The sequence below is a fragment of the Tachyglossus aculeatus genome, chromosome 18 (genome assembly GCF_015852505.1).
Source record: "Tachyglossus aculeatus isolate mTacAcu1 chromosome 18, mTacAcu1.pri, whole genome shotgun sequence".
Classification (NCBI taxonomy): domain Eukaryota; kingdom Metazoa; phylum Chordata; class Mammalia; order Monotremata; family Tachyglossidae; genus Tachyglossus; species Tachyglossus aculeatus.
In genome coordinates, this window is record NC_052083.1 from 39,514,846 (window position 1) to 39,533,233 (window position 18,388).

At 53.4% G+C, this 18,388-nt stretch overlaps 1 protein-coding gene and 1 long non-coding RNA gene across 2 annotated transcripts in view; one reads left to right on the top strand and one right to left on the bottom strand.

The window, feature by feature from the left end:
* TRABD2B (TraB domain containing 2B) overlaps positions 1-18,388 on the bottom strand; it is a 72,053-nt gene that overhangs the window by 17,717 nt on the left and 35,948 nt on the right. Inside the window, 2 exon segments of the mRNA XM_038760149.1 lie at positions 5,833-6,007; positions 10,801-10,947. Of these exon segments, the coding sequence (XP_038616077.1) occupies positions 5,833-6,007; positions 10,801-10,947 (322 nt within the window).
* LOC119940333 lies at positions 3,497-4,709 on the top strand. Its single transcript, XR_005454909.1, has 2 exons — positions 3,497-3,535; positions 4,202-4,709. It is a non-coding gene; the product is annotated as an uncharacterized LOC119940333 (long non-coding RNA).

Sequence of the window (18,388 nt, forward strand, 5' to 3'; positions counted from 1 at the left end):
ATCTCTTCTGGAAGCTTCCCGGGCCTCAGTTGCCATTCATTCTCCTCACGCAGCCTCACCAGGGGAGCTGTGCAGAGGGAACAGCCTCTGCGGTCCAAGGAGCCCACGGTGGCCTGGGATCTCTCGGCAGTGACCCATCCTGACGTTCGATGGTGAGCGGGATCCAGAGCCAGCACCGGTGACCTCATCCAGGGAGGTGGCGGGGACTTCTGGACAGAGCCCGGATCTCTCCACCAGACAGGGTGGATCCCACAGACTCAGAGACCTAACCCTCTCTGAAGTTGGAAGGACAGAACTCTCCATCTTAGTTGGTTTTCCCCCCCCAGTGGTATTTGTTAAACACTTACTATGTATCAAGCACTGTTCTAAGTGCTGGGGAAGATACAAATTAACTAGGTTGGACAGTCCCTGTCTTGCGGCTCACACTCTAAGTAGGAGGGAGAACTAAAGAACTGAGGCCCAGAGAAGTGAAGGGATTTGCCCAAGGTCACACCGTGGCTCAGTGGAAAGAGCACGGGCTTTGGAGTCAGAGGTCACGGGTTCAAATCCCAGCTCCACCAATTGTCAGCTGTGTGACTTTGGACAAGTCACTTCACTTCTCTGCGTCTCAGTTCCCTCATCTGTAAATTGGGGATTAAGACTGTGAGCTCCCAATGGGACAATCTGATCACCTTGTAACCTCCCCAGCGCTTAGAACAGTGCTTTGCACATAGTAAGCTCTTAATAAATGCCATAAAAAAATTGGCAGAGCCGGGATTAGAACCCAGGTCCTCTGATTCCCAGGCCTATGCTCTTTCCACTAGCCCACGCTCCCTCTAATTTGGTCACTGATGCTGGCTGCACCTTTGTGTTCTTACCGCCTCCCCTGCCTTGTGATTGTATCTGTGAAATGGGTACAGCCTCACTTTCTCAGCTCAGGGGTTTGGTTGGTTTTGCAGCTTTAGTGAATTTGCGAGTCAGAAACACTGTAATGGAACAAAATGGGGCTGGGTCTCTGCAGCTTGACTTCCCACTGAACGAGACAAAACAGCTCTAAACAGCCCGGCCTGAACCACCAACTGCTACTGAAATGAAACTGAAATACACATCAGCCTGCTTCGGGCTCACCCCGAGAGGCAGTGATGTCTAGTGGGAAGAGCACGGGCCTGGGTGTTGGAGGGCCTGGGTTCGAAACCCGGCTCTGCTGCATGACTTTGGACAAGTCACTTCACTTTTCTGGGCCTCAATTAACCCATCTGTAAAATGGGGATTAAGACTATGAGCCCCACACGGGACAGGGACTGTGTTCAACCTGCTTAACTTGTATCTCCTCCCAGCACTTAGAACAGTGCTTGGCAAATAGTAAGCACTTAACAAGTACCATAATTAAGGAGGGTTTGAACTGATTCGAATGAATTAAACCCTTGCCGGCCCTGGCCTTGGCCCCGGCCCCAGCAGGCCCCCTAGGAAGTGATCGGCTGAGTGAAAGACGCTATTTTTAGACTGGGCTTGGGCATCTCCTGTTCTCTGCATGTTTCTGATTACTCTCCGGCCAACGTATTTGCCATGATAGAGAGCAGATAGTCACGGTGGAGGCTGATGGGGGTGGGGCCCGATGTGTGTGATGTGTGTGTGTGTGTGCACATACACATGCACTTAGGGAAGCAACGGGGCCCGTGGAAACGAGGAATGACTGTGGTCTGGGTTGGTCCATACCAGAATCTTGAGGTTCTCACCCAAAGCGCTGTGGTGGTGGTGACCTCATTTCATCCTCAGGGCACACCGAGGCCGCAGCGATAGGCCGGGTTGAGACCTCCAGTCCACAGAGAGAAAAACAGAGACTAGAGAGGGTACGTACACGTCTGCTGTGTGACCCAGAACAAGTCACTTCGCTTCTCTGGGCCTCAATTCCCTCCGGTAAAATGGGGATTAAGAATGTGAGCCCCATGTGGGGCAAGGACTTTGTCCAATCTAATTAGCTTGTACCTACCCCAGGGCTTGGCACATAGTAAGCACTTAACAAATACCACCATTATTATTACTTACTGTTATTATTATTACTATTATGTAACTGGCCCGAAGTCAAAGAGCAGGTCAGGGGCAAAGCTGGGTCTAGAACTCAGGACTCCTGATTCCCAGGCCCATCTAGTACCGTGCTCTATCACGCGACACGGGGGAATGGAACCCTGCGGACTGAAACACCTTTGGCTCCCAACTCCACTCCCTGCCCTCTCCCCACATCAGGAACAGAGAACAGGAACAGGATGGACTGTGCTGGGTCACTGGAGGAGACACAAGGATGGAGAAGGGAAGGTCAGGGGTGTTGGAAGCTCTGTGCTGGGTCACTGGGGAGAGTCAGGGATAGAGAGGGGAGAGTCAGGGCTGTGGGATGGTCTGTGCCAGCTCACTGGAAAAGAGTTGAGGAAGGAGATGGGGGAGAACCTCCCACAAATATCCTGGCTCTCAGTCCCCAAATGTTCACCCCAGCCTGCTCAGCCAAAAGCCTGACGGACAGGTGAGTCTGCTGAAGGCCCTGGACAGGAGCTCAGTCCAGAAGAAAGCCCGCCAAGTCTTACACAGTCTGGTAGTGTTGCTCTCACAAATCGCTCTCCCAAGCATCTCAGGGCATTAAGTGATCCAATTTAGGGAATCAAACTGAGATGTGAGTGAATGAAAAGGAAGAAAGAGCTGTCAAGAGACAGTGGAGAGACAAAAGTGGACAGTTGGTGAGTCTGCAGTTTGGGAGAGCAGCGGGCAGGGTGCCGGAAGGGGCGGGGAAGCCATGATCCCTTGTCCCCAAAATCCCAATTTTGAGTCAGGGGACCGTGATGAGCAAGGAGAACTGGAGAGTGAAGAGCCACCTCGGGGGGAGCTGACCCAGAGGCGAGCTTAGCTGGGGGAGGAAAACGGGGTGGGCAGGTTACTTGGAGAGTTCAAAGGTCAAAGACAGAGAGCCGGAAGGGAACCTGGGTCCAACGCCCTGCCTCCGGAGGGCCCAACAATGACCAGGATCTCCGGCCGAGACCGAGTCATGTTTCCTTAACGGCCACAAGGGATGATGTCTTGGCAGCCAATCCACAGGCTGATCAAAACTGTCAATCGGGGGCCTGCACGGTCCCAGGCCCTTTCATTCATTCATTCATTCATTCAATCGTATTTATTGAGCGCTTACTGTGTGCAGAGCACTGTACTAAGCGCTTGGGAAGTACAAGTTGGCAACATATAGAGATGGTCCCTACCCAACAACGGGCTCACAGTCTAGAACGGGGAGAAGGCCCTTGGAAGAGCACAGTGTATCTTGCAGGGAAGACAGGGAGACACACGCTCTCTACAAATGGGAAGGAAAAGGCAGAGCCACAGCCAATTATGACAAGAGTGCAGAGTCCTAGATAGGTTAGGAGAGTTCCAGAAACAACAATAATTATGGTATTTTTTACTTAGCTTACTCCGTAAGTGCTTACTGTGTGCTAAGCGCTGGGGTAGACTCAAGGTTCTCCAGCTGGACGTGGGGCTCACCATCTCTCTTCTCCCCATTTTACAGATGAGGAAGCAGAAGGTAAGTGATTTTCGGGTTTGCTTTTGGTCTTTTGGGATGGAATGTCGGCTCCCACTGCCCCCTAGCTCGTGCTGTCCATTCTCCCCGCTCCCAAAAACCCTACCACGTGCTCTCCCCTCTTTCTACTCCCGCCACCACCCTCAGCCCACATTCTCCATTCTCCTCACTCCCACCTCCTTCCAGCAGCTCCCTGTCTGCTCCTCCCAAACCTACCTTCATACTGAGGCTAGGCGGGCTCAGAAATCCCAGCCTGGAGTTATTACCTGAGGGGACTCCTGGTCTCCAACTTTCCCAGTCGGCCCTGTCTCCAACTTTCCCAGTCGGCCCAGCCTGACAGCCCCCTTTATCATGGATTAGAGATTCCACTGTTTTCTTGAGAAGCAGCATGGCCTAGTGGATAGACCATAGGTCTGGGAGTCAGAAGGTCCTGGGTTCTAATCCTAACTCTGCCATGTGTCTGCTGTGTGACCGTGGGCAAGTCACTTCACTTCTCTGTGCCTCAGTTTCCTCATCTGTAAAATGGGGATTAAGACTGTAAGTCCCACGTACGACAGGGATTTGTGTCCAACCCAATCATCTTGTATCTACCACAGTGCTTAGTACAGTATCTGGCACATAGTAATTGTTTAACAAATACCACAATTATTATTATTATTGTTTCCACAGGGATGAAGAGCAGGAGGCCAGGGCACACCTCCTCCACACCCTGCTTCCTAACCAGTAGAGACACGGCCTTCCAGACCCACCGGACCCCAGTCACAGCATCCACACTCCACCCCGATACCTCCATGACCGACCGATCGGCAGCAGGTTGGGGGACGGACGGACGGAGTCCCAGGCCGCCGTTCTCCCCAGGCCACGAATGCGAGACCCACATGACCAAACCTAGCTACTCTAGGGGGGACAAAATGAGCACGGCAGAGCGAGACACCCCGAAGGAAAACATCCCCCGTGAACGGTACCCATAAATTCATCCACGTTATCATAAATGAGACTCCAAAATGATGCGATCGTAAAAATGAAATAAGCCAGGAGTGGATTTTTCCTACCATTGGTTTTATGTGTAGATTTTCAATGCCAACATGTTAACTCTCTTTAACAGCCTCTGCACTCTTGGCGAGGGGTGTGGGGGGGGGTCCCTCCTCTGGAACTATAAAAGCCTTTTGAATAACTCTCCCTGTGTATTTTACCTCGTGGAAACCCCGGGGTTGTAATAGAACTCCCATCCATCATCTCGGCGGCCTGCACGAAAGCCCCAGACAAAAGCCGGCCCTGCCTCGCCTGGTGACCCATGGCCCATGGCCCCGGGGGAGGGGATCTTGGAGGGCGGGGGTTGGGGGGACTCTCTTTTCTTTTATGGTATTTGTTAAACGCTTACTTTGTGCCAGGCACTGTTCTAAGCGCTGGGGTGGATACAAGCAAATCAGGTTGGACACAGTCCCCATCCCGCTCAGGGCTCACAGTTTTCATCCCCATTTTACAGACGAGGGAACTGAGGATGAGGGAGCTGGGCCCGGGTCAGGCTCTGAGGTCCCAGCCCTGGCTCGCATCCTCTGAGGCAGCAGGGATGAAAGCGGGGGAAGCAGCATGGGCTAATGGGTACAGCACGGGCCCAGGAGTCAGAAGGACCTGGGTTCTCCTCCTGGCTCTGCCACTTGTCTGCTGTTGTAAGCTTGGGCAAGTCGCTTCGCTTCTCTAGGCCTCAGTTAATTCATCTGTAAAATGGGGATTAAGGCTGGGAGCCCCATGTTGGGCAGGGACTGTGTCCAACCTGATTAATGTGTATCTCCCTAGTGCTTAAGACAGTGCTGGGCACATAGTAAGTGTTTAACAATTACAACAATTATTATTAATTATTATCGCCCCAGAGACTCTATTGTATGCTCCCAAGTTCTCAGTACAATGCACCATACAGAGAAAACTGTAAACTGCTGGAGGACAGGGCCAGTATCTACTAACTCTATTGCCCTCTCCCAATTGCTCAGTACGGTAATCTCAATCAATCGTATTTATTGAGCGCTTACTGTGTGCAGAGCACTGTACTAAGCATTTGGGAAGTACAAGTTGGCAACATATAGAGACGGTCCCTACCCAACAGTGGGCTCACAGTCTAGAAGGCGCTCAGTCCGTACCATTGGCTGCTTGATTCATTAATTCGTTAATTCATTCAATCGTATTTCTCGAGCGCTTACAATGTGACCTAAAAGGACGAAACCCTTCAATTTTATGTAGGTCCCCGAAGTAACTAAAGCCCGCCTGTTGCCTCCGATGCCCGGTGCCCCCCGCGCCCGGCGCACCTGCTCCGAAGGCGAAGAAGAAGCTCTTGTCCCCGTTCTCTCGCAGCAGAGCCATGACCCGGCGGCCCATCCGCTCGTTGCGCTTGTAGATCAGTTCCCGACGGAAGTAGCTGTCAATCTCCTGGGCCGTCACCTGCTCGTGAGGGGGCAGGGTGGTGTTGATGAAACTGGGGAGCTGCGGGGGTGAGATACAGCGACTAGTGAGGCGGAGCTGGGCGGGGGTCGTATCCCCACCCTACAGCTGAGGAGCGGAGGCCCAGAGAGGGCAAACGGACTGCCCCAGGTCACACAGCAGGCCGGAGGCGGAGACGGGACTTAAACCAAGTCTCCTGATTCCCCCTCCCCATCCACTGTGCAGAGCACTGTACTAAGCGCTTGGGAAGTCCAAGTTGGCAACATATAGAGACAGTCCCTACCCAACAGTGGGCTCACAGTCTAGAAGGACCGACACACTCGCCAGAGGTGAGCAACGTAGAATAATTATGGTATGTGTTAAGGTGCCAGGAACAATACTAAACAATGGGATATATACAAGCAAATCAGGTGGGTGGCCTGTCCACCAATGGAAGCCAGTTGACCAGGGGGACCCAGATGACCAGTAAGAGCCGGTTAAATGGAGGGAACAAGTTGACCAGTAAAAACCAGTTAACCAATAGGATCCCGTTGAGTGGGGGGAACCAGATAACAAGTAAGAACCAGTTGACCAGAAGGATCCAATGGACCGGAGGGAAGCAGCTGACCAATGGGAACTGCCCCAAAAGGATGTTGGGATCCTATGCTGCTGAGAAACCAGGGCTGTTCTACATTGGACATTCTAGATTGACTGATTAATAATAATAATGACATCTATTGAGCACTTACTATGTGCAAAGCACTGTTCTAAGCGCTGGGGAGGTTACAAGGTGAACACGTTATTCCGCAGGGGGCTCACAATCTTAATCCCCATTTTACAGATGAGGGAACTAAGGCACAGAGAAGTTAAGTGACTTATCCAAAGTCACACAGCTGACAATTGGCAGAGCCGGAATTTGAACCCATGACCTCTGACTCCAAAGCCTGTGCTCTTTCCACTGAGCCATGCTGCTTCTGATTGCTGAATTGCTGAACTCTCTGATTACTGATTGCTTTTGTTTTGGGGACTTTCCTGTAGGGCGTCCTCAGAGCCGGAGAGGAGATCCCACGGCAGGGAGCTGAGGTGGGCTGGTCGCTCTGCGGGGAGCTGGGTTCCCTCTCTGTTCCTTCAGCTCCAGCCTGTGGTTGGTTGGAAGCTGGATCTAGGCCTCCCCTACTTCTTCCTGCAGAACCACCAGCTCAGTGCGTGCAATGTGGGTGAGGTGGGGGCTTCATGCGTCAGCCCCAGGCGAGGGGGGACCCCGGGCACTGGCATTGGGAGAGGGGAGACCTCATTTGTCCATCCCAAGTGAAGGAGGGACTGGGTGCATAGGCCCTGGGTGAGGGGGGAACCCCATGCATTAGCCCCGGGCTTGAGGGGGAATCCCGCCGTTGACCCCAGATCGGGGGGAACCCCAGCCATTGGTCCTGGGTGAATGGGGAACCTCGTATATCAGTCCCAAGTTTGGGGGGGAACCCTGTGCATTGGCCCAGGGTTAGGAGAGACCCCATGCATCAGTACCACGCAAGGGAGGGATCCCAGCTCTGCCAATTGTCAGCTGTGTTACTTTGGGCAAGTCTCTTAACTTCTCTGTGCCTCAGTTACCTCATCTGTAAAATGGGGATTGGGATTGTGAGCCCTCCACAGGACAAATTGATCACCTTGTAACCTCCCCAGGGCTTAGAGCAGTGCTTTGCACATAGTAAGTGCCTAATGAATGCCATCATTATTATTATTATCATTATTGTCTGCCATGTGACCTTGAGCGAGTCACTTCACTTCTCCGTGCCTCAGTTACTTCATCTGTAAAATGGGGATTAAGACTGTGAGCCCCATGTGAGATAACCTGATTACCTTGTATCTACCCCAGTGCTTAGAACAGTGCTTGGCACATAGTAAGCGCTTAACAAATACCGTGATCATCATCACCCCATGCGTTGGTCTTGGGCAAGGGGAAATGCCGGGTGAGATCTTGGGTGAGGCAGGAGGGCCCCTGGAAGCCCCCACAGGGATTCTCCCACACTGCTCCTCTAAGTCTCAGGTGGAGCACAGGGCTCAGCAGGGATCCATCCGAGGAAGGCGAGACTCCGGCTCTCAGGCGACGCAGGAGGATGGCCTGTTGGCTGGCTGGCTGGCTCCGGGAATATTTATTTTTCCACAGCAGCTCGGCAGGCCCATCCCAGGACCTTGGCTAGTGAAAGCTGCAGCGTCAGACTCCCCGGTGACCCTGCCAAAGCCTGCCGCCGCCGCCACCGCTGCCGCCAAAGGACCACGCCAGCCCGCAAGGCGCTGCCTTCAGTGGGGCTTGGGCGAACACTTGAGCACTCCGAGCCCGGAGATGGGGCCGTGAGGCTGCCAAAGGAGCAGGAGGAGGAAGGGGATGAAGAGAACAAGGGGGCAGGGACGGAGGAAGGGGGAGAGGGAGGAGAAGGAGGAGGAGGAGGAAGGGGGGGAAGAGGAGTTATGAAAGGAGGTAGAGGAACAGGGGGAGGAGGAAGAGGCAGAGGAAGAAAAGAAAGGAGGAGGGGGAAGAGGGGGAAGAGGGGAGAAGCAGCGTGGCTCAGTGGAAAGAGCCCAGGCTTTGGAGTCAGAGGTCATAGGTTCAAATCCCAGCTCCGCCACTTGTCAGCTGTGTGACTTTGGGCAAGTCACTTCACTTCTCTGGGCCTCAGTTACCTCACCTGTAAAGTGGGGATGAAGACCGTGAGCCCCCTGTGGGACAACCTGATCACCTTGTAACCTCCCCAGCGCTTAGAACAGTGCTTTGCACATAGTAAGCATTTAAGAAATGCCATCATTGTTATTATTATTATTAAGAGGGGTTAAGGATGGAGGAGGTGGAGGAAGAGGAGGTTGAGAAGGAAGAGGAGCAGTGGGAAGAGGGGTTATGGGAGGAGAAAGGAGGAGGAGGAGGGGAAAGAAGGGGAGCAGGGGGAAGAGGGGTTATGGAAGGAGGAGGACGAGCTGCTTCAGTAACTGAAATGGGGCCAAGTGGCCTGCTCCCCAGGCTGACCAGGACTGAGGCTGAAGCCTGAGAGGAGGCTGGACACTCCAGAGGGACTCCATTGGCCAGCGTCATCAGCAATCTCAGCTTCCGGCACTCAGGAGGTGCCGGGTTCAGTGCTCCGCGCACAGTAGGTGCTCCATATAGCACTCTGACTGGATGCGTGGAAGGCCAGCAGGCTCTCCAGAAAAGGTCGCCCTTCCTTTCCCAGTGTCCACTCTCAGTGGCTAAGTGGGGCCACCCTAAGGTCCAGGACAGGCCAAGGGACAAAGAGATCTCAGGGGTGAGACCTCAGCAGGGAGGTCTTAGCCCGGCAAGCCCCAGGGGTCGTTCGGCAAGGTCCAGTCCCCCCCGCTCTGCCCTGGCTGGCTCCGTCCGACCTCTCTCCGCCAGCGGCCAATCCACCGCCTCCCTCCTCTGCCGTCCGCCGCAAACCGGACCTCCCCACCTCAAGCAGCGTCACTGACCCCTTCTGACCTGGCTAGGGGTTGCCGGGGCAACGGACCGTCCACTGAGCCCGGCCACAACCCACGAAGCTGAGCGGAGCGGCCCTTCCCCCCACCTCTCTCAGGCGGAGGGTCCAGCTCCCTGAAGCCAACCACAATGCTGTGGTAGTGTGGTCCAGTGGAAAGAGCAGGGCCCGGAGACAAGAGACCTGGGTCCGAATCCCGGCTCTGCCACTTACCTGCTCTGGGACCTGGGGCACTTCCCTGTGCCTCAGTTTCTTCATCTGTAAAATGGGGATTAAGCTCCTGTCCTCCTTCTCCCTTAGACTGTGAGCCTCGTATGGGACAGGGACAGGGACTGATTATCGGGTCTCTACTCCAGCACTCAGCACAGTGCTTGGCACACAGTACCTGCTAAAGAGCTGCCACAGTGATCATCATTACTGAGGTCAGGTGGACTGCAGTGGATCGTTCAGCCAGTGATCCCTCACTATGCGTCCCCCCGCCTAAGCGCTGCGGGGACACCTTGGCTCCGAGACCCATCTTGATTGCTTGTGGCTGGGGGCCACGCCTTCGAGAAACTCCAATGGTCCAAGGGAGGAGAGGGGACACAGTGTGGCCTAGTGGAAATAGCTCGGGCCGGGAGTCGGAGGACCAGGGTTCTAAATTCCAGCTCTGCCACATGTCTGCTGTGCAACCTTCGGCAAGTCACTTCACTTCTCTGGCCTCAATTCCCTCACCTGTAAAATGGGGGTGAAGCCCCATGTGGGAAAGGGACTGTGTCCAATCTGATTACCTTGTACCTAACCCAGTGCTTAGAACAGTATTTGGCACATAATAAGCACTTAACCAATACCATAATTATTATTATTATCATTATTGTTATGTGAAGGGGAGAAAGGGATGGGGAAGGGTCTGATGCCAGGTGGAGAGGGGTGGGATTGATGGGCAGAGGGCGGGGAGGCACTTGGCTCCTTAATGATAATATGATGGTATTTGTTAAGCACTTACTATGCACGAGGCATTTTACTAAGCGCAGCGGTGGATACAAGCCAATTGAGTTGGACACACTACCTGTCCCATGTGGGGCTCACAGTCTCAATCCTCATTTTACAGATGAGATCACTGAGGCAGAGAGAAGTGAAGCAACTTACCAAGGTTCTTCCAGAGTCCCAAAGGATCTGGCAGAGGCCGAGCCCCAGGTCGGATAGGCCTGGGCTGGCCCGGTAGCCCCTCTGCATCCTCTCCATCCCCGGCCCAAGTTCCACGGACACCACCTGGCTCCCGAGCGCTTGGGAGCACAGGATGGGCAGATGATGGGCAGGACTGGAAGCCTGTCCGTTGCCCCCTACCCCCTTCCTCCCAGCCCTCCGGTCCCCCGGGGAGGACCCCCGGGGAGGGCCCACCTGCGAGGTGTCGCGGTTGAAGATGACGGCGTTGAGGTCGCCACAGTTGTAGTGTTTGATGAGGTCCTCGGTGGTGTAGGGGATTTGCAGGCTGCCGGCCCGCAGGCTCTCATGCTGCAGCAAGGTCTGATTCAGAGCAAACAGCACCTGCAACAGCCCGGTGGGAAGCCCTCAGCCCGGACCCCCCGGAACCCCCAGATCCCATTCCAAACCGCCTCCTTTCCCTCCCTCGGGTCCTGCGGGAAGCCCGTCTCCTCCCAGCCAACCTCTGCCCACTCCCCAGATTTTATCTATGGCCTCCCTCCAGCTGGAAGCTTCCCCAGGCCCATATCTGTAATTTACTGTTTTCTATTAATGTCTGTTTCCTACTCTAGACCATAAACTGGTTGTGGGCAGGGAATGTGTCTGTTTATTGTTCTATTGTACTCAATACAACACAGTAAATGCTCAGTAAATACCACTGACTGACAGGCTGGGAACCCTTCTTTTCCTTCCCTGGCATGTCCTCTAAGCGCAGAGTACAATGCTCCACACGCAGTCGGCACGGGCTGAATGCTGCCATTTCCTCGTGATGATGAGGGATTATTAGGGTTCGAATCTTCCTCCCTCCCTTCCCACCAAGGGTTCCCCACATGTGACAGAAACAGCCCCTCCACTCCGCTGTGCTGGCTAGGGAAGGGACTGGGTGCCTGCTGTTTGCAAAGTGCTGTGCTATGGCAATGTAAGTAGAAGCCACAGTTCCCTGCCCTGGAGGAACTTACAATCAAAGAGCCCGTACACTTCACTCCCCTAATGCTAACTTTCTCACTGTACCTCGATCTGTCTCTCTCGCCACTGACCCCCTCACCCGCATCCTTCCTCTGGCCTAGAACGCCCTCCCTCCTCACATTCAACAACTACTCTCCCCTCCATCCCCACTTCAAAGTCACATCTCCTCCAAGAGGCCTTCCCTGACTACGCCCCTCTTTCCTCTTCTCCCACTCCCTTCTGCAATGCCCTGACTTGCTCCCTTTATTCATCCCCTCTCCCAGCCCCACAGCACTTATGTTCATATCAGTCATTAATTTATATACATTAAGGTCTGTCTATTTCTCTAGACTGTAAGTTCATTGAGGGCAGAGAATGTGTCTGTTCATTGGCATATTTTACTCTCCCAAGCACTTAGTATAGTGCCTCGCACACAGTAAGCGTTCAGTAAATACGATTTATTTGAATTGACTTGGGAGGTAGGTGTCCTGCACGCACTGTGACGATGGAATGAGAGGTGGCCCGGCCAGGCTCCGAGCACCCCCATCTCCATCTCCCTGCTGCGAGGCTCTGCAGGGGCCCAGCTCCTTCTCTCCATCTCCGGAATCTGGAGTCACCGGCCATTTGGAAAAACTTCTGTCTGTGCAGGCCCCCCAACGGAGCCTGCAACACAATGTTTATGTTCAGCGGTTGACAGGAATCACAGAGGAAACACAGCAAGAGCTCTGCCTTTGGGCACGGGCAAACTCCCTTCCCTCTCCCCACACCTCACTGCCCCATCCGCTCTCTCTCCTCCCCATCCACCGACCCCCGGCCCACCCTCTTAGCCCCTCCAGAGCCTCGCTCTCTCAACTCTCCTGCCTCCACTCCATTGCCACTCTCCCGGCCTGTAACTCCCTCCTTCTCCAAATCCACAAGCCTCTGGCTTTCCCCATCTTTCTCAGAGCTTCCTGGAATCCCACCACTTCCTCCAGCAAGACTTCCCGTATTAACACTAAACACCAGGACCATGAAGTGTCCTCTACAGGATGGGTCGGCCCAACCGTGCCCACCCACGAGCAGAGGGGTATCCAGAGCAGGGGCTGTTGAGACAGAGGGGACCTGAATTCTAGTCCTGACTCTGCCCCTGCCCTGCTGTGTGCCCTGGGGCCAGTCACCTACCTTCTCTGGGTCAGTTTCCTCAAGGTAACTGGAGATACTACTGCCTGTCCCTCTTAGGGATGTTGTGAGGACAAAATTGAGGCAATTAATGACAATAACGATGATGGTATTAATGGCTCCTATTCTACGCTATGAATCACGCTCAGCGCTGGGGTAGAAACAGATAGTCCCGCCAGGAGCTCACACTCTAAGAGGAAAAGTGGGGATCTTCTCCCCATTGTACAGATGGAAAATGGAGGCTCAGAGAGGTTCAGTGGCTTGCCCAAAGTCACACAGCAGGCCAGTGGCAGGGCCAGCACTAGAACCCAGGGCTTCAGATTCCCACACTCGGTCTGCTAGGTTCTGCGGCTAAGAAACCCCATTTCATGGGTGGAGAAATTGGGGCCCAGCTCTTACATCCCTCGCAGATGTGAAGGCGCCAGGGATGCCACATTCATTCATTCATTCATTCATTCATTCAGTCGTATTTATTGAGCGCTTACTGTGTGCAGAGCACTGTACTAAGCACTTGGGAAGTACAAGTTGGCAACATATAGAGACGGTCCCTACCCAACAGCGGGCTCACAGTCTAGAAGGGGGAGACAGACAACAAAACAAAACATATTAACAAAATAAAATAAATAGAATAAATATGTACAAATAAAATAAATAAATAGAGTAATAAATACGTACAAACATAGGGGAAGGAGGTAAGGCGGGGGGAGGGGGAGGAAGGGGAGAGGAAGGAGGGGGCTCGGTCTGGGAAGGCCTCCTGGAGGAGGTGAGCTCTCAGTAGGGCTTTGAAGGGAGGAAGAGAGCTAGCTTGGCGGATATGCAGAGGGAGGGCATTCCAGGCCAGGGAGAGGACTCAGGGGAGGACACAGGGCTCCCAGGGCAAATGGAGAGAGGAGCCAGCCATAGGAGCTGGCCACGGTGGCTTCCATAAGGGCCGGTGCAGCTGGATGGGCTCATGGTGGGAGACTGTGGAAGCCCAGTGTCCAGCCTGGTAGGCCCCAGCTCTGGTTGGGGGTGGGGGGGGGGGGAGGAGGAAGAGGCAGAGGAGGAGGAAGAGAGAAAAGGGAGGAAGAAGAGAGGCAGAGGGTAAAGAGGAGAAGGAAGAGGAGGAGGAGGAGGAAAAGGAGAAGAAGGAGAAGGAGGAGGAGGAGGAGGAGGAGGAGGAGACTTCAATAAGGCTGGGCTCTCTGGGGGAGTTACCTCAGCCTTCCTTTGGCTGGGAAAGGATTCTCCAGCCAGCTGGAATTCCACCTGTTCTGAGAACTCTCCATAAATCACCCTTTATGGCACCCCAAGTTCCCAGCACTGGGGCGGGGGCGCCCAGACTTCCGCAAGGGAGCGGTCTGCCTGCTCCCCCGGACGCCGGGGTTCCAGGTCCCCCCGCGTCCGCCCGTCCCCCTCCATCCGGGAGCAGCGGAAGCCGGGGGAGGGGTCACCCGTGGCCTACGGCCAAACAGGGCCCGCTGCCCCCGCCTCTTGGTCCATTTCAGCTCTTAATAAATGCCACGCTATCATCACCATTATTATTATGGTTGTTATCATTCTGGGGGGGAAGAGAGGGAGGAAGGGAGGAGTGGGGATCTTATCTCCACTTTAAGAAGGAGGACGCTGAGGCCCAGAGAGATTCACTCAATCACCTTGCCCCTTCCTACCTCACCTTGCTGCTCTCCTTCTCCAACCCAGCCCACATACCTCGCTCCTCCAATGCCAACCTTCTCACTATACCTCAATCTCGTCTATCTCGCCCACGTCCTGCCTCTGGCCTGGAATGCCCTCCCTCTTCATACCAGACAGACAATTGCTCTTCCCCCACTTCAGAGCCTTACCTAAGGCACATCTCCAAGAGGCCATACATTCATTCATTCACTGTATTTACCGAGCACTTACCGTATGCAGAGCAGTACAATATAACAATAAACAGACACATTCCCTGCCGACAATGAGCTTCCAGTCTAGAGGCCTCATTTTCTTGTCTCCCACTCCCTTCTGCGCCACCCTGATCTGCTCAGTTTATTCACCTCTCCCTCAGCCCCACAGCTCATGTCCACATCCATAATTTATTTCTTTATATCGATGTCTGTCTCCCCAGCTAGACTGGAAGCTCATTGTGGGCAGGAAATGTGTCCCTTACATTGTTATATTGTGCTCTCCCAACTGTCCTGCAGGCAGTAAGCGCTCAATAAATACAACTGATTGATTGGTTGAGGAACTTGGCTGAAGTCACACAAAAGGCTGCAGGCAGGGCTGGCACTAGGACCCCTCAGTCCAGGGACTCGCTTTCTCTCCAGCAGAAGGGCTCTCTGGGGGGAGCCCAATGGGCAGCCTTTGTTCAGAGAAGGGCTTGGGTCCGGCTGGCAGACCGGGCAACTTAAAACCCACCACCAGCCCTGACACGACACAAAGCCTCAGTCTGCACCTGGGTTACCTCGGTCCCTTTCTGGACAAGATGTAAATAAATAAGGCAGGCATTTTTCCAGGACAGGGGGAGAAGGAAAGGCCCCGGGGGGTGTACAGGGTTGGGGGGGGTGGGGGGTTGGAATCTGAGCCTCAGGCCGGGGGCACAGATCACAAAGGGATCAATCATGCCTTGGATATTATCAAAAGCCCCTATCAAAAGCTGAAAGGGCTCGAGGCGCCATCAATAAGCCTTGTTCAGGGGTGACTGGTCCAAGCTGTATGGATTTTCAGGGGCCCAGGAAACCCAGGAACTGAGGGCGGAGGGTTTGGAGGGGGCGGGAGGTAAGGCTGGGGCAGGGGCCTGGGACAGCACCAACGTTTAAAAGCAATCTCGTAATTGAAACGGTTTAAACTGGATCCTTTGAGTGAGCAGTGTCGTCTAGTGCCCAACGCATTGGCATGGGAGACAGAAGGACCTGGGTTCTAATCCCAGCTCTTCCTCAAGTCCACTGTGTGATCTTGAGCAAGTCGCTTCACTTCCCTGGGACTCGGTTCCCTCATCTGTAAAATGGGGATTTAAGAGGGCGAGGCCCATGTGGAACAGGGACTGTGCCCAAACTGATTAACTCGTATCTACTTCAGTGTTTAGAACAGTGCTTGGCACATATTAAGTGCTTAACAAGTACCATAAAAATTATTATTATTATTATGAACTCCCTCTTTCTGGTCCAGGAGTTCCGGACCGGTCGAGAAGGTTAGTGGGAGAAGGCTCCAGGCCCCTCTCCCCCACCCTGCCCCCACTGGTCCTGGGGCTGACTGGGGGTGAGGGGGGTGGGGGGTGTTGGGAGAGGTTCTCGGGGCATATTAGGGGACAGAGGGCGTAGACTATGACCCTCTCCCCCTCCAGCCAGTAATCATTAATCAGGGTGTTTGCCGATTCCTTGCTAATTGTTGATGGATTAATGGCCCTGACCATTAAAAGAATCAGATCCATTTATCCCAGGGTGCAAAGGTGCCCACACCATCAGGGAGCAGGGAAGGACAGTGGGCATGGGGGGGGTGTGAAGCCTTGGTTTTCCCACAAGGAGACAAGTGTGGCCTAGGGGAGAGAGCACCTCATTAGATGGTGGGCTACTGGAGTCCTGAAAACTTATTTTATTTCCATTATATGCTACCACGCCAACCACATGCAGAGCGCTGGACTGGGCACCTACTATGTGCAGAGTGCTGGAAGGAGCACCGACTTTGTGCAGAGCACTGGGTTGGGCATTGTAGAGCACCGTACTGAGCACCTAGTGACAGCAGAGCTTGTCCTCCGCCCTCGGGCAGGTGCGGTTGAAGCCCAGAGCTCTCAGTGTCATGTGGAGCTCTCAGTGTCACATGGAGGCACTATGGGCTGGGAGGAATTTCGTTCTTGCTGCCTTGGTTGAGCCCAAGTGCCAAAGCTCAGAGTCGCCAACACCGTGGGCAGGGGGATGAACAGACTGGGAAGGTGGTGGGGGGGGGAGTCAAAGCTGATATAGGTCGTAACAAATACCATGACTACTATCATTATCATCAAGATGGCCAAACAATGAGCTTTTAACCAAATCTCAGAATTAGGGAAGTATCATGGGCTAGTGGGTTCCAATCCTAGCTCCTTTTTTTTTTTTTAATGGTAGTTGTTATGCTCTTCCTATGTGCCAGGCACGGTATTAAGCACTGGGGTAGATACAAGCTAATCAGGTTGGACACAGTCCATGTCCCATGTGGGGCTCACAGTCTCGATCCCCATTTTACAGGTGAGGCAACTGAGGCACAGAGAAGTGAAGTGACTTCACCACGTCCTTGCTGTGTGACCTTGGACAAGTCACTCAACTCCTCCGTTTCTCCGATTCCTCATCTGGAAAATGGAGATTTGATACCTGTTCTCCCTCCCCCTTAGACTGTGAATCCTGTGTCGGGCGGGGACTGTGTCTGTTTATTGTTGTGTTGTACTCCCAAAAATACACACTGTAAGTGCTCAATAAATATGATCGAACAAATTAATGAATGCATGAATGATTCTCTTTACTGCAGCTCTCCGTACAGAAACCTAACAAATACCACAATTATTACTAGGGAATGACAGGGGATGGAGGGACAGGGGAAAGGCGGGTGGGGGGAAAGGAGGAATCTTTCCAGGGGACTCTCGGCAGGACTGTGATATTTTTAAAAGTTGGTGGGTGATGAAACCAAACTGTGTTCCCAGTGTTATAAAGCCTGGTCCGGCCCAGCTGCTTTGAGGCAACCCAAGCCCCAGGACTGCCTGGAGGAGGATAGATTTATTCATGAAAGGGAGGTTTACGTCCAGAAGGAGTGAGAGAGAAAGTGAGAGAGAGAGAGAGAGAGAATGTGTGTGTGTGTGTGGGGGGAAATGACAACATGGGGGAGAGGGTGCGAAGAGAAGAGGGAGGGGAGATCCATCAACACGAACTCATTTTTGTGTTTATGAAACAACCCTTCAGTGACCATGTGTGTGAATGTGTGTGTGTCTGTGTGAGTGCATGTGAGGGTGAGGGTGTGCGAGCATGTGTGTGTCAAGATAGAGTCGGGATTAGAACCCATGATCTTCTGAATCTCAGGCCCATGCTCTATCCACTATGCAATGCCTTGCCCCACATCATCATCATCGTCATCATCAATCGTATTTATTGAGCGCTTACTATGTGCAGAGCATGTACTAAGCGCTTGGGAAGTACAAATTGGCAACACATAGAGACAGTCCCTACCCAACAGTGGGCTCACACATCTCGGAACTTCCCCGCTTGAGCGCCCGGTTGCCCAGGCCAAATGTCCATGGACACCCCTGGACCGCTCCGTGGCCGGGTTCAGGAGGAGGCTCAGGCCTGGTGCTTGGCATAGTCTTCATGAGGCTCTTACTAGGTGCTCAGTAACAATACAATCAGATCAGACTCGTTACCTGTCCTACCAGGACCTTCAGTCTAAAAGTCCTCCTTTCAGACTGTGAGCCCACTATTGGGTAGGGACTGTCTCTATATGTTGCCAACTTGTACTTCCCAAGCGCTTAGCACAGTGCTCTGCACACAGTAAGCGCTCAATAAATACGATTGATGATGATGATGAGGGAGAACAGGTATTGAATCCCCGTTTTGCAGATGAGGAAACTGAGGTCATGAGAAGTAGACTTGCCCAAAGTCATCCAGCATGCAAGTGGTGGAGCCAGGATTAGAGCCCAGTTCCTGCAACTCCCAGGTCCGGGTTCTTTCCACTAGGCCGCATTGCTTGATACAATAAAGTAGAACAGTGC